At 39.4% G+C, this 14,632-nt stretch overlaps 1 protein-coding gene across 1 annotated transcript; it reads left to right on the top strand.

Moving 5' to 3' along the window:
* Positions 1-3,972: 3,972 nt before the first annotated feature.
* CUNH17orf78 (chromosome unknown C17orf78 homolog) lies at positions 3,973-10,576 on the top strand. The gene is made up of 6 exons (XM_067538166.1): positions 3,973-4,000; positions 6,571-6,843; positions 8,029-8,139; positions 8,599-8,717; positions 9,682-9,792; positions 10,505-10,576. Exons 1-6 carry the CDS (start codon positions 3,973-3,975, stop codon positions 10,574-10,576), a joined length of 714 nt encoding a protein of 237 aa, XP_067394267.1.
* The last annotated feature ends 4,056 nt before the right edge of the window (positions 10,577-14,632 follow it).

The raw sequence follows: 14,632 nt of genomic DNA, 5'->3' as shown, positions 1-14,632 counted from the left end.
AGGACCTGCTTTCTTGAGAGATTCAGCTTTTCCCCCTGACATTGCCACATCAGAGATTCCTGTAGCACTCGTTACCTAGCCCTATAAGCATAAAAGAGACGGGGCTGCTGGCATTCTACAGAGGGACCCCTTCTTGTGGAATGCACACCCCCTGCCCTTGGTCCAAAATGACCAATTCAGCTGACCTTCAGGGCATGCTGTAAGGCTCAGCCTTTTAAAAGACCTTTTGGGGAAGGAAATGCTATTTCAGGAATGATTTTTTTGTTTTAAATTTTATCTAGGCTGTATGGTGTATTTAGCTATTGTTATACTTTGTAGGGTTGTTGCTGATTCTCATTTTGCTTACTCTGTGTTTTTAAGTTAATTGTCAGGGAGGCCAGAAATTGAGAGAGATCACTTCTTCTAATTTCACAAATCTAAATAAAGATTCTACCCTTTATATTACAAAAGCTCATTTTTTACAAAATCTGTTTTGGGGCCAAATTTTAGTCAACAGCATCCATTTAGTCCTGCAATACCTGCTGACCCACTACAATGCTGATCAACATTAGTCGCCTTGTTTAATCTCCAAATTCTAGAAGGTGCATGGATACCATGGTGATGAGCACAGTATAAGAACCTAAACTAAACAGAACAAAATAGAATCTCTCTCTAGCAGGTATCAGGCAGGTGAGAGACTTCCTCTCAGTCTGCACAGGCAGCTAAGCTGTCTTATTTAGGGCAGTGAAATTCACCCTGGTATGGCAAAGGTCCTATTTGCCAGTTACCAGCCTCATGCAAACCCTATGCGCACTGAGGGGAAATTATATCCATAAGTGAGATTATTCAGAGCAAGCAGTAAGCAAATCTTGCATCTCTATTAAACTGGATCAGAGCAATTACCAATCTAGAAATTGATCAAACTGCAATGAAGTCTAATTTTTAACACTCCTTTCAATAATCAATATTCAAATTTAGTGAGTTTTAAACAGGAATCAGTGCTGTTACAACACTAATTTGGGAGCTTTACCAACCAATGCAACTACACAGGATTCATGAATGAAAGCAATAAGAGTGAAAAGGATTTCATGATCAAATATTGTATTCTTGTTAGCATTATGGACACAATATTGATATTTAGTTTACTGTTTGTATACTACAACCTCAGCCCAAAAGGTAAGTGGACTGCTTTTAACTGTTTGCATAATTCAAGAATTCTAACAAACACAAAAGTATACAAGGGGTTTAGACATGTCATTTTTATAAATTGTTAATTAGTTAATGTTTTGGTACTGCTCTGAAAATGTAACCTATTGAAAGCTTTTAAAAATGAATGAGAAATCAGTAGAATTTAGATTGCCATACCACCTCCCATAGTCAAGGAATCTCAAAAACTTCCTGAAAACACTCACAAATAGGCTGACCACAGAGGCAGTACACAACAGTGGTTTTACGCTCAGCAGTATCATTTTTATTTTTTTAAGAGTGCATTGGTTCTCCCCCAAATAGTGCAGTAAGAGCTTTCAACTTCCCTCACTGAGTCACTAATAGGGATATTTGTTTAACATTCCATCTCAAGGCTGACCCCTCCACCTAAGGTATTTTAAAGATGCCTGTCTTGGTACCAATGAATTGACAACTATTTGTGTGAATAAAATTCTTCATGTGCACGAACTTACAGGATCAGGCTAGTGTGCAAAAAACAAGCAAGAATACCTCTACCCAATTTAAGCGACAGCAGGAATTTGGCTGAGCACACTGAAATATAAATGTGGCCAACACACCCCTACTCTTTTAGAAAGGATCTGAGGTCATTAATCTTTTATATTACTATTGATTTGTATTTTCAACACAGTTCAGTTCCTTTGGATTAACAGTAATGGTAACTAAACTACAATACAAGCAATCTTAAGACTAAGCATAGCAAATAACTCTGCTGACAGTATCAGAATGTTCTTTGTTTTTTAATTTTATTTATTCACAGTGCTGGTAGTAGCAGAGTTTCACTCATTTATGATCTAACACTAAAATATTTTGGAAATGGGATGCGTGTTAGGCTCAAACCAAACTCTTGGCTCTGAACCCACATATGCATAGCAAGTTTGGGGAAAGTTCAGCTCTGGATATAAATTTTAACTCACTTCCACCTCTACAATGATCCAAGACCCCAGATCCACACACTTCTCCCCGACCCTCCAAATTCACTGCAAGTTTAAATCAATCTACACTTTATTGTTCAGAGCATCTTTAGTTGCCATTAAAGTTGCTGTGAAAATAAAGTGGGGAGTTGTATTTAAAAAATTTTTAAAAATCCAGACCCAAGAAGGAAGTGATGCACTATGATTACAATCTAATCTGTCATGTCCATTCCACTCAGACCTCAGAGATTATGACTGTCGTGTGGAAAATTCTTCAGGAGTATTGTCTGAAAGCACAAGAAGCATGGACATCTTACTGCAAGGTAGGGAAACAAAGGAAGAGGGGAGGGAACTCCAGTTAGTTGGAAGAGCAAAGTAGTAGCAAAGAGGGATCAGGAGAAATGCATGGTAAATTGCCTGCCAGGTGCAAAGACTGCAGATCTCAAGAGACAACTGAACAGACGTGTAGTGCTGGGAAGCAGCCTGTGCTCATGGTACATGTACCATCACTGGCAGGGAAAGTTAAGAGAGAAGTCTTGGAGGCCAAATTTACACTGCTAGGTAAGAGTGAAGTCCAGGACCTCCATGGTAGCATTCTCTGAAATGCTTTCTAGTTTCACACACAAGGCCAGAAAGAAAGGCAGAACTACAGATCTCAATGCATGGACGAGACAACGGTGTAGAGAGGAAGGTTTCAGGTTTATTGGGAACTAGGGAACGTTTTGGGAAAGGAGGCGCTTATTCAGGAAAGATGGGCTCCATCTAAACCACAAAGAACCAAACTGTTGACATGTAAAACTAAAAAAGCTTGTAGATGATTTTTTTAACTAAGGCCTGGGGAAAAGCCAGTTGGTGCAGTGGGAACTCTATATCCTAGTCAAGAGGATAGGAAAGAAGTTGGTAAAGTACAGGTAAGAGCTTGTGAGGAACAGTCAGAAGTAAGAGTCCCATTTTAAATAACACATGAAGGCAAGCAACATAATTGGCAAAATTTACAAATGCTTATAAAGTGTTAGAAGTCTAAATGCTAAGATGGGTGAACGAGGGTGCCTGGTGTTAAATGTGGGTATAGATATAATAGGAATCCCAGACAGCTGGTGGAATGAGGTTAATCAATTGGACATGGTAATATCAGGGTACAAAATACCTAGTCATAGAGTAGGTCACGCTGGTGTTTGAGTGACCCTATATGTGAAAGAAAGCATAGAATCAAAGTAAAAATCTTAAATGAATCGAACTATCAAAGAACCTCGAACGACAGACATGCCATACTTGAACAGTGAGTATAGTAGTAAAAATATACTACTGACCATCTGAGCAGGATAGTGATGATTAGTGTGAAATGCTCAAAGACAGAGAGGCTATAGAAGGCAGAAAATACAATCATAATGGGGGATTTCAACTGTCCTCATATTGACTGGGTATATGTCATCTCAGGAAGGAAAGCAGAGAGAACTTTTGGACTGCTTCTTGGAGCAACTTGTCCTGGAACACACAAGGGGAGAGGCAATTCTTGATTTAGTCCTCAGTGGAGCACAGGATCTGGTCCAAGAGGTGAATATTGCTGAACCACTCAATAGCACCCATAATGTAATTAGGTTTAATATCTTTGTAAAAAGAAAAATGCCAAAGAAACCCACCACAGTAGCATTTAACTTCAAAAAGGAGAACTACGCAAAAATGAGGAAGGTAGTTAAATGGAAATTAAAAAGGAACAGTCAAGGGGTGAAATGTCTCCATGCAGTTTGCAGGCTATTTTAAAACACCATAAGAGAGACTCAAACTAAATGTATACCCCCAAACAAAACAACCCCCTCACCCAGCAAACGGTAAGAGGACCCAAAAAAATGACACCATGGCTAAACAGCAGAGTAAAAGAGGAGGTGAGAGGCAAAAAAGGCCTCTTTAAAAACTAGAGGTAAAATTCTACTGAGGAAAATAGAAAGGAGCATAGTCTCTGGCAATTAAAATGGAAAAGTATAACGAGCAGCTTAAGAGAAGTAGTTTCTCTTCAACTAAGACACAAAATCTAACAGCAATAAATTTATAAGTACATCATAAGCAGGAAGCCTGCCAAAGAGTCATTGGGGCCTCAGAGGTGCTAAAGGAGCTCTCAAAGAAAACAAGGCCATTGTGGAGAAGCTAAATTCTTTCTTTGCATCAGTCTTCAATGCAGAGGATGTGAGGGATATTCCCACACCTGAGCCATTCTTTTTAGGTGACAAATCTGTGGAACTGTCCCAGATTAAAGTGCTAATAGAGGACATTTTGGAACAAACTGATGAATTAAACAGTAAACTAGCACCAGTTGGTATTCACCCAAAAGTTCTGAAGGAACTAAAATATGAAATTGTAGAACTACTAACACTGGTATGTAACTGATCATTTAGATCAGCCTCTGTACCAGATGACTGCTGGATAGCTAATGTGATGCTGATTTTTAATAAAGGCTCTGGAGCTAATCCTGGCAATTACAGACCAGTAAGCCAAACTTCGGTACCATGTAAATTGGTTGAAACTCCAGTAAAGAACAGACTTATCAGACACAGACGAATATGGTACGTTGAGGAATAATCAACATGGCTTTTGACATGGTACATTGAGGAATAGTCAACATGCCTCACCAATCTATTAATTCTTTGAGAGAATGAACAAACATGTGGACATAGTGTACTTGCACTTCCAGAAAGCCTTTGACAAGGTTTCTCACCAAAGGCTCTTAAGCAGAGTAGGCAATTATGGAAGAAGAGGGAAGGTCCTCTCATGGATCAGTAATTGGTTAAAAGATAGGAAACAAAGGGCAGCAGTCAGTTTTCACAGTGGAGAGGAGTAAATGGCAAGCTCCCCCGAAGATCTGTGAAAAAGTAATAAATAATGAGTTGGCAAAGTTTGCAGGCAATGCAAAATTACTCAAAATAGTGAAGTCCAAAGCTGACTGTGAAGTTACAAAGGGATCTCTCAAAACTGGGTGACTGGGCAAAACAATGGCAGATGAAATTCAACGTTGATAAATGCAAAGTAATGTACTTTGGAAAACATAATCCCAACTACCCATACAAAATGATGGGGTCTAAATGAGCTGTTATCACTCAAGAAAGAGATCGGAGTCATTGTGGAGATTTCTCTGAAAATATCTGCTCAGTGTGCAGCAGCAGTCAGAAAGCTAACCGCATGTTGTGAACCATTAGGGAAGGGATAGGTAATAAGACAGAAAATGTCATAATGCCACTAAATAAATCCATGGTAGGCCCACACCTTGAATACTGTCTGCAGTTCTGTTTGCCCCATCTCCAAAAAGATATATTAGAATTGGAATAAGTACAGAGAATGGCAATAAATATAATTAGGGATATAGAATAGCTTCCATATGAGGAGAGATTAGAAAGACTGGGGCTGTTCAGCTCAGAAAAGAGATGACTAAGGGGGACATGTTACGGGTCTATAAAACCATGAATGGTGTAGAGAACATGAATAAGGAAGTGTTTTTTAACCCTTCACAATACAAGAACCAGGGATCATCCAATGAAATTAATAGGCAGCAAGTTTAAAACAAACAAAAGGAAGCACTTCTACACACTATGCACAGTCAACCTGGGGGTGTGGAGATTGTGAAGGTCAAAAGTATAACCGGGTTCAAAAAACAATTAGCTAAGTTCTTGAAGCATAAGTCCAATGGCTATTAGCCATGATGGGCAAAGATGCAACCTGTGCCCTGGGTGTCCTCAAACCTCTAACTGTCAGATATTGGGACTGAATGACAGGCGATGGATCAATCAATAAAGTGCCCTGTTTTGTTCATTCCCTCTGAAGCATCTGGCACCGGCTCCTGAAGACAGGATGCTGGGCTAGGATTGATCTGACCCACTATGGCTGTTGTCTTGTGTACGATGAAAAGTACCACTGTCGTCAACAGTAAACATCCATCTTCTCCACCATCAAATTATCCCTCATTTCTTGCCCAATGGTAAAAGGTGGGTGCAAAATACTACTATTCTGATTTGGCAACATTTTAGATCCACTTTACATATTTTTTGATCCCACACACACATAAATGACTGTACAAGTTACAAGGCAGTGGAGACTCTGGCCCAGTCTTTTGATCGTTCTCTGAATGGCCAGTTCAGTCTTGAGCAATCACAACTTCTTGTGACATGGGCAGCACAATTACTGGACTGGATACAAAATGGGCAATTACAATAAGAAAGAATTTCTGAGGTGTTTTAAAAGAATGAAAGTTAGTTCATGAAAAGAACCCTGGGGAATTACTTACATACACAAATTGACAATCTGGTCATTTTTTCCTCAGTGTAATATTAACAGTTATGTGGCTGTGTTTGTGTGGTAGCAAATGTTCATGACTAATCTTGATGGCCTGAATCTTAGACAAGAGAAACTGTAAATCATTTAGGATAAGGACTTTCTAGTAGGTTTTTTTTTGCCTTCCTGTCACCAGAGTCTGAAAAAGCAGTGGCAAAAGGGGAGCGAAGCAGAAACCAGACCGTCACCACTTTGCAATGCTCTGATCTGCACAGCCCCATACAAGTAAATCTCCTTTACTCAGAGAAGATGTACAGTGTTTTCACAAACAAGCCAAATGTTAAATATACCCTCCAAAGCCTGAAAGTCATCACTGATCAAGATGAGAATGTGTCTACTGCCCACAGCTGTCTCTTATTCACAGATCATAAAAGAAGATTTCAGACTGAATTTAACCTTACAGGCACAGGTAAAAAAACAAATGAATTTTGTTCATTTTAGCTTATTTCTATTAGGTATATCAAAGATGTGTAGTCTCAGGCTTTGTAAACAGTTGATACCTTGCCAGCAAACGTGTTTATGAAAGCAAAATATCTATTAATAGATATTTTGTAAAAAAATACTGCAGTATTTTAAAGTAATGATGCAAACAAACACTATTGTAAAACTCGGTTTTGTGGATAATTACTGTATGGAGTTCTGCTTATTTTCCAATACATATATATTTTTATAGATATGGAGGTGGGAAAGCATTTAATTGTGCTATGCTGAACATTCATAAAGAAATATTCCTGGATCTCAGCTGCAGTCAGCATAAGATCTGATTACCATGACCATAACCATGTATAGCTGATTATTATTCACCATAAAATAATCCAGCTCATTTAGGGAAAATGAAAACAAAATCATAGAACATTCAGCACAGAAGAGTGAACTGCAGGCTGTTTTTTTCCCCCACTTTGTTCCAAGGTCTTCCCATAGATTTTAGAAAGCTCATTCTGTGTCAAACCACATCCATAAAATCAGTTGGTTTTCTTTGTAAAGATTCCAGCTACACTAATTCCTACAAAGTTTGGGAATTCTGTTGCAATGCAGTAGTCCAAAGACACAGTTAAGCATGACAGTGTTGGGAACAGCATCTTGTTTTAACTGTGACCCCAAATTGGACTACAGCCCTGCAAAAGCCCAATGGTGTAGCACAATTCAGCAACATGTCTATAAAACAGTTAAAAACCCAATTGCAGGCGAAATCTGTGTTCTAACCATGTCAGCACTTCACTATGTTGTAACATGGTCCCTCAAGATGGCTGTGTATCCCAGAAGTGCTTTACAAAGCAATTAGTTATTGCAGGGACTGTACAAGTAAGCATGGTAGCTGAGGTATACTATGTAATAGTTCACAAAAAGCCTTGGACTTCAGAAGAGGAGTTCTCAAATAAAGGAACATTGGCAAAGACATCTCACTCACTATATTATCATGTCTATCATATTAACGTTGCAAGTTACCAGTACTCTGTTGCAAATTGCTTAATATTCTACTAGTTGTTAGCAATTATGCACTTAGTTTACTCTAGTCTTGAGTTGCTTTTGTTCCCTCAATTTCAATAAATCAATCAATCCTTCAGTGGTTTTAAACGTCTCATTCTTTTCACAGTGTTTCTGGCAGGGATATCAGATTGCATTATTAATGCAAAGCTGTCTGAGCCTGAAATGTCTGCAGAGCAATTGCGCACCGCAGCTGCACATCAAGAGACCAGAAACTCAGGTAGTGTAGTAAAAAGTTTACTCGGCATAGCTCAGCAAATCAAAGTAGCAGCATGTGGAAGGGTGGGAGAAAGGATAGTTTTTAGATTTCTCACACACCCGTCTTTACTGAGTGGTTTTGTGAAATCCATGCAACCCCTTTGTTCTGCAAAGTTGCATATTTGCATTGGCGAGCAAAATTTGGGCACTACCTCTCTCACAAGAAGTTATGCTCCTGCTCCCATCTCTCAACCAAGCATAAACCAGGAGTTTAACAAGTTTCATAGGGACTTTCTAGATAGATATAGTCATAGTGTCTTGTGGCCATCCCTAGGTGTTAATAAAATGTTCTCTCCGGTTTGGCTGTACCAAATCATCATCCTAAAAATGAAGAAATCCTCAAACTACCACCATGAAACATGCTGTCTTCTGTAATTCATCTGCTTCACAGAGACTGTTTTTTCTCCCTTTCTAATCACAGACACAGACATGCAGCTCAGACTAAGACAAAGCATCTACGTCAAAGTACTCATCGTATGTCTCCTGTTATCCTGTGCCCTAGCCTTTGTTGTGTTTGTTATATTTGAAGTTCCCTTCACAGTAAGTTTGTTGAGCGCAACAGCTCCTTATGCCAATTTGCAAAGGATATTTTAATCGATAGCTAAATATGATTTAAGATCTTTCCGTTATTATAATAAAACACACAGAGATCTGAGTTTAAGAAGCCCCTAAGCCCAGTGATACAAAGGTAAATTCTGTGAGACCGTGCCTTTAAAAGAATTGCTAATGTTTGTGTTGCACTGGAGTAACTACTTCTCTAATGAGAAATCCTAGGACCTAAAATGACATCATTCAAACTCTGCGAAAACAAGCAATTCCTCACACTTGATATGAATACCTATAATGATCTGTTTTCCCTGTTGCTGCTAGAGTATACAATGCCAGTGCATATCTGCACCTTGGGATTTCATATTAGATGGAATCATAGATACCCTGGCTAGTAAGGCTTTCTTTTGGATTGTGGGAAACTTAGGTTTGACTCCTGGACCAATGACTTGCTCTCAAGCCAGCAAAGATGAACAGTACTGTGAGGGTGTTGCAATTAGATCAAAATGGGGAGGAAACAGTCTTGCAGCCTTGTAAAGTGACACTGATCAAAAGCAACCCTCCTGACTTCAGGAGAGGAGGCATTAAGCATTTTCTAAAGGTAGAAGAGGGGAGAACAGACAAGACTTTCAAGAAGAGGCAGGTTAACATGGACTCTAGTTCTGTAGGCCCTGGATTTCATTATTCAAAGATCCTAAGAGAGCCTATGCCATACTGGAGGACTCTGGGGTAGAACACACTGGATGCTGAGCTGGTCAAGGTGAATTTTTATTATTATTATTATTATTTAAAAGCTACATTGTTTCTTGCTCTCACATTCTGATGTGCTTCAGTCAAAATTCAGGTTAATCTCCTTAGAAATGAATAACCAACATTTTACTAGCTTCAAATTCTTGGTGTTTCGGGCTGGCAGCATTTTTCCTACCAACCTTCTAATGGCTTCTGCTTCTTTTCTGAGTGTCCATGCCCTGGCTGGAGCCAGCAATGCAACTGTATTCAGAAATGTAAGAGACAAGGAGAAGAAAGCATAGAAAACCCAAATCCTGTATCATCTGAAACATCTGTCATGGTGGGTCACAAAAAGAGAACCACAGGTTTTTTAAATGCAGTTCATTAACAATTATTTCATTTAACATGTATCTCCCTCAACAAAAGTAAATGGTACCATAGTCCTGAAAGTGTGTTGAGGGTGTCTTTTCAAGATGAAATGATTTAACACCCTCCCCCCTTGATAAATGAATGTCAGGAGGATGTGGGTATGCAATACTTAGAAAAAGGGCCTGGAGGATTCAGACAGTAGTGTTCCAATCCCCTCTCAGGAACCTACTCACTCTGTGATCTGGGCCAAGTTATTTAACTCAATGAGTGGCCATTTACTTCTCTATGGCATAGTTGAAATACCCACCTCCCAAGGATATTGTGAGACTTAGTGTTTGTAAAGTGATTTGAGATCTCTGAAGGAAAAGCCCTTACTGTCAAAGAACCTATTTAGAAGAAAAGACAAATAACAGCACTGCATTAAATAAGGAATATTTAAGTGAATACAACGTGAAACTCCATTTCACATATCTTAGAAATGCTTTGATTTGTCATTTTCTTGAAATGTATATAAAGTAGCAATTAAAATCTGACAGCTCAAAGCAAAGAACATCAGAAAGGACAGGGCATAGTTTAATTTTCAATGGAACATTAGCATAAAAATCTCATCATTGGACAGATCAGATTTTAGGAGCAGGGTTGCTAAATTTAGTAATGCTGAAATATCCCCCTTCATTCCCCAGAGAGAACCTGCATATCAAGCACCTTGGAGCAAAGTGGCCAAGCTCATTGCTATTCGTGAGACTTACTTCTGAAAAGCTGCAAGTTGCAGGAGAAAGCAGAGTTTTCTGTTTTATCCAAGCACAGTTTTTTGCTTTACCCATAAGTCTGCATTATTTTTCTCCTCGCTTCTTATTGTTCACAACAGCAAGAACTTCAGCATTTTACATGATAGAGAGTCAAGCAATTACAGATTGCAATGAAAGGTTAAATCTGAGTGACATTAACCTGTTTTGAGGGGGCAACTTGCTTCGCTCCTTAAGGAACTAACCCTTCTGAACACATCATGGAGTTGACTCCCTCTATGAATTACCTGAAATCATATTTTAACTTCAGCAGTAGGCTATGGTCATTAGGAATAGAGGATAATGGAAAAACCTACTTGTAGAAGCAATAAAAATCTCACTGACACTGCAAATTCTCCATTTTCTTAGATTAAATTGCAGTTGGTGTTTACACAGCAACTAACATCTGCTATACCGAAGACTATCTAGAGAGATTATACTTAAATTCAAGACAAAGATTATTCAGAGAAGTGTCTAACACTGGACAATACATACCCTGCCCATAGAGCTTGAGGGGCAAATTCTGCCCTGAGATACACCTACACAAATCCCATCAACTTCATTAACAAGTGGATGTATGAATCAAAGGACAGAATCTTGACTTCAGTGTCCATTCTTTGTGCTACAATTTAGCCTGGCTGATAAAAGGAGCCTATACTCTTGCTTGTTGCCAGTAATCAGGAGCTGCCTTCATCAGCATCTTTGAACCACAAGAAATTTGAATTAGCAGTAACAATGTTCAACTCTGCTTCATCCTGTGCCACTCATTTAGTCTCCTGTAAATTGGATCATACCATGGTTTAGCAGTTCAATTAATTTGGGACCTTCGCAGTGCAATGTTGCTTCCAAATGAGACCATACACCAGACAGTTATTTGTTGTAAAAGTAGCACAGTTTCTGAGGGAGATAAATCAAAAGGTAACTCCACATTTGTAGACTATTTTTATTGTCATGCTGAAAATTCAAAGCCAAATAACTTTGCATAACTGTACCTCTTGGTGAATATATAAAAATACCCTGAAAATGTAATCAGAATAAGTTTGAGATTGTTATTCTGCAGAGATCAATAGTGAATAACTATATCTATGCTGTAATCAGAGGTTTGAATACAGCACATGCAGACATACGCAAGTTAGCTTTGATTTAGCTAAGTCAAATAACAATAGCAGTGAAACCGTGACAGCACTGGGCTGTACAAGCCCACTCAGGACCCTGGCTATGTACTCAAGTGACTAGACCATGCCGCCATGGTTTCACTGCTATTGTTATTCAAGCTAGCTAGATCATAGCTAACTTGGGTATGTTTAGATGTACTGCAGTGAGTCACGCCTCTGATTGCGCTCTCCACAATACACGGTATGTCTATACAGCAAACCCTCAAAGAAAAAACTCTCACCACCACTACTTTCCCCAAGGATTTACCCTTAAGCCTTACAGAAAGAAAAAATAAAGATTTTTACATTCATACAGAATCACAGAAAAATACAAGTACTCTAGTAGCTGAGTGTGCCACTGTAGCTCCAAATCACTCAAAACAAATCTAAGTTAAATAAACACTGGTTAACTGTTTTTGCACCACATTTTCATGTACAATTGCACTATCTTGTTCTGGCCTAGACCAAGAGAAACTAAATATTGCCCGAAATAGGATACTTGCAAGATTTCCAGCCAAGTTTTAAAGCCTCCAATAGTTCAGAAAAGATTTGGATTAGAGATGGGCTCACACCAGAACACAGGAACTAACTCCTCCCCCACACCCTACAAACTGTGTGGCAGTTCTAATCCAGATCTCAACTTCTGACCTTGGGCCTCAGGTGTTGATTCAAACTGAATCTCTGAATTGTATGCAGTTTGCCCATCTCTGAAGCAAGCTTCAGGTTTCACAAATGAATGCGGAAGGGGTGAAGGCAACATCTGAAGCCTGAAGAACAGCTTTCATCTCAAGTTCTCATGTAAATAATTAAATGCCAAAGATCTGCATAAAATGAATAAAAGTAGCCTTCCAGCCTACTGGTGAACAACAGAACATTTCCTCCAAGCAAATCTAGATTCTGTCTTCCTAAATCAGCATCATGCATCCTCCAAGGGTGCACAAACAAAATTTCAAATAAAATTAACATCACAAAAGCACAAAAACATGTCATATTTGAACAAACAGTGATGACAACTGTTTTGGGAGGTTTTGGTTGTTTGTTTTTGGAAGAGGGATTACTACTGGTTACAATACCTAATTTTAGGGGATAATAAGTGGACCCTCTCTGCAGAATTTATTGCATACCAGAACTTAATGTATTTGAAAGGCATGAAATACTGCTTAGACCCACCAGTGGATCATGTACATGAGCATATAAAAATCATCTTCACAAATTTGCCTTAATATCTGTGAGACCCGCTGGAGCTGACAGGAGGTGGAGTTTTATTATACACTATGTGGAACTTCTAGACAAATTGTGAAAGGAAGCAGCTTCAAACAGCAAATGCAGTAATTGTGCTGAGCAGAGAGAAGGAACAATATGACCCACAATCTCTATGCCTCATCTTTATCTCAAGGCTTTGGAAACTGCCTACCACCTACAGGTCCATCTTCATGTCAACCTGTATCCTCATGCTCCTTCTTAACTTCTAATAGAGCCTTTTCTCACTCTCCACCACACACCTTGTACCAGGTATTATAACTCGCAACAGTCTTCCTGGCTCCTCTCTAGATCATCTGTATGAGGGTTCTGGCTGAGGCTATCATGAAAGGGTGATACATCGGTGTATGGCAGTGGTTCCCAACCCGTGGCCTGCGCACCACTTTTGGCCCGTGGGGTCTTTCAGAGTGGCCCACCGTTCCTCTCCCACTGGGTACAGAAGGGAGCCGCTGCCTAAGGACCCAGGCAGAGTGCACTGCTGTGGGGCTACAAGACTTGCTGCAGCCAAAGGGATGAGAGATCAGCGCTCCCCGCAGGTGAAGCACACAGGGCTAGAGGATGTATGCAGTTTCCCTGCTGCAGCTAGGGGGACAGGAGATCAGCGAAGACTCCTTCCATTTGGCTGGAAAGGCGGATGGGGGGGCTGTTGGCAGAGCCCGGTGGCCCTTCAGGGTTGTAAAAATATCATCTGTGGGAAACACTGGTGTATGGGATGTTTACAGGAATTGGTGGCCATTTTGCAGCTAAACTGGTAATAGTCATTCTGTCATCCATGGAAAAGAACTTTAATTCCTTATTTCATTTATGAAAGGATACACCGGGCTAGGAGAGTGTCTTGGAAAGGATAATTGATTTTTGTTTGAAAGATTTAATAAAAACTAACTTTCTTCTTACCACCAAAGTTCATGGACTTGCCTCTACCCCTTTTGAAATCCAGGCATTCTTGTCATTGTTTTTAGCATGCAGACTGCTTCTTGCATTCCTCTGACCCGCACAGTAATATAAAATTCTGCAAAGATTAAGGCTGCAATATAAAAAGTTTCTAGCCTTTATGTTTGGAAGGTTTTTTCCCCCAAATCATGACTTGATGCCGTGCTATCTTCTAGTCTGCAGATGGTCTGTGAAACACTTGCTCTCAGATATGTAAACTCATCTTAGTCAAAGAAGTCAGAGTGGCAATTTAAATGTCAGCTTTATTACAGCCCTGTCTACATGAGAGGACTACCTCAATGTAGTTATACTGGTGCAAACTCCTACTGTAGATCCAATTCAATAGTTGGTTATCATCAATAAGTCCCATACACTGCAATTGAAACAGTCAAGAGACTGAGCATGCCCATTTATGCTATAAACACAGCCACAAGTTAAGTAAGCTTGTTGCAACAAAGTGGTGCTCTAATGCAGATTCAAAAATTGTGCCAATGTGTACTGTAAATAGCTTATTTATAACATAGCTTGTTTTAGAACATAGCTAAATGCATGGACACATAACATGGTAGGGGTCTGCTGTTTTTGTAGTACAGATAGTTTCTTTTTGATCCTGTTTTGCAATTTGGCCAGGTCCTCAGCTCTAATTTTACTTCCTAGCATCTATCTGAGGATCTGAGTGATT

Source organism: Emydura macquarii, unplaced genomic scaffold (genome assembly GCF_026122565.2).
Source record: "Emydura macquarii macquarii isolate MOO-44397 ecotype Brisbane River unplaced genomic scaffold, CSIRO-AGI_Emac_v2 contig_450, whole genome shotgun sequence".
In the NCBI taxonomy this organism is placed as follows: domain Eukaryota; kingdom Metazoa; phylum Chordata; order Testudines; family Chelidae; genus Emydura; species Emydura macquarii.
The sequence above is the reverse complement of the archived record's forward strand: the minus strand, read 5'-3'. Positions and strand labels throughout refer to the sequence as shown.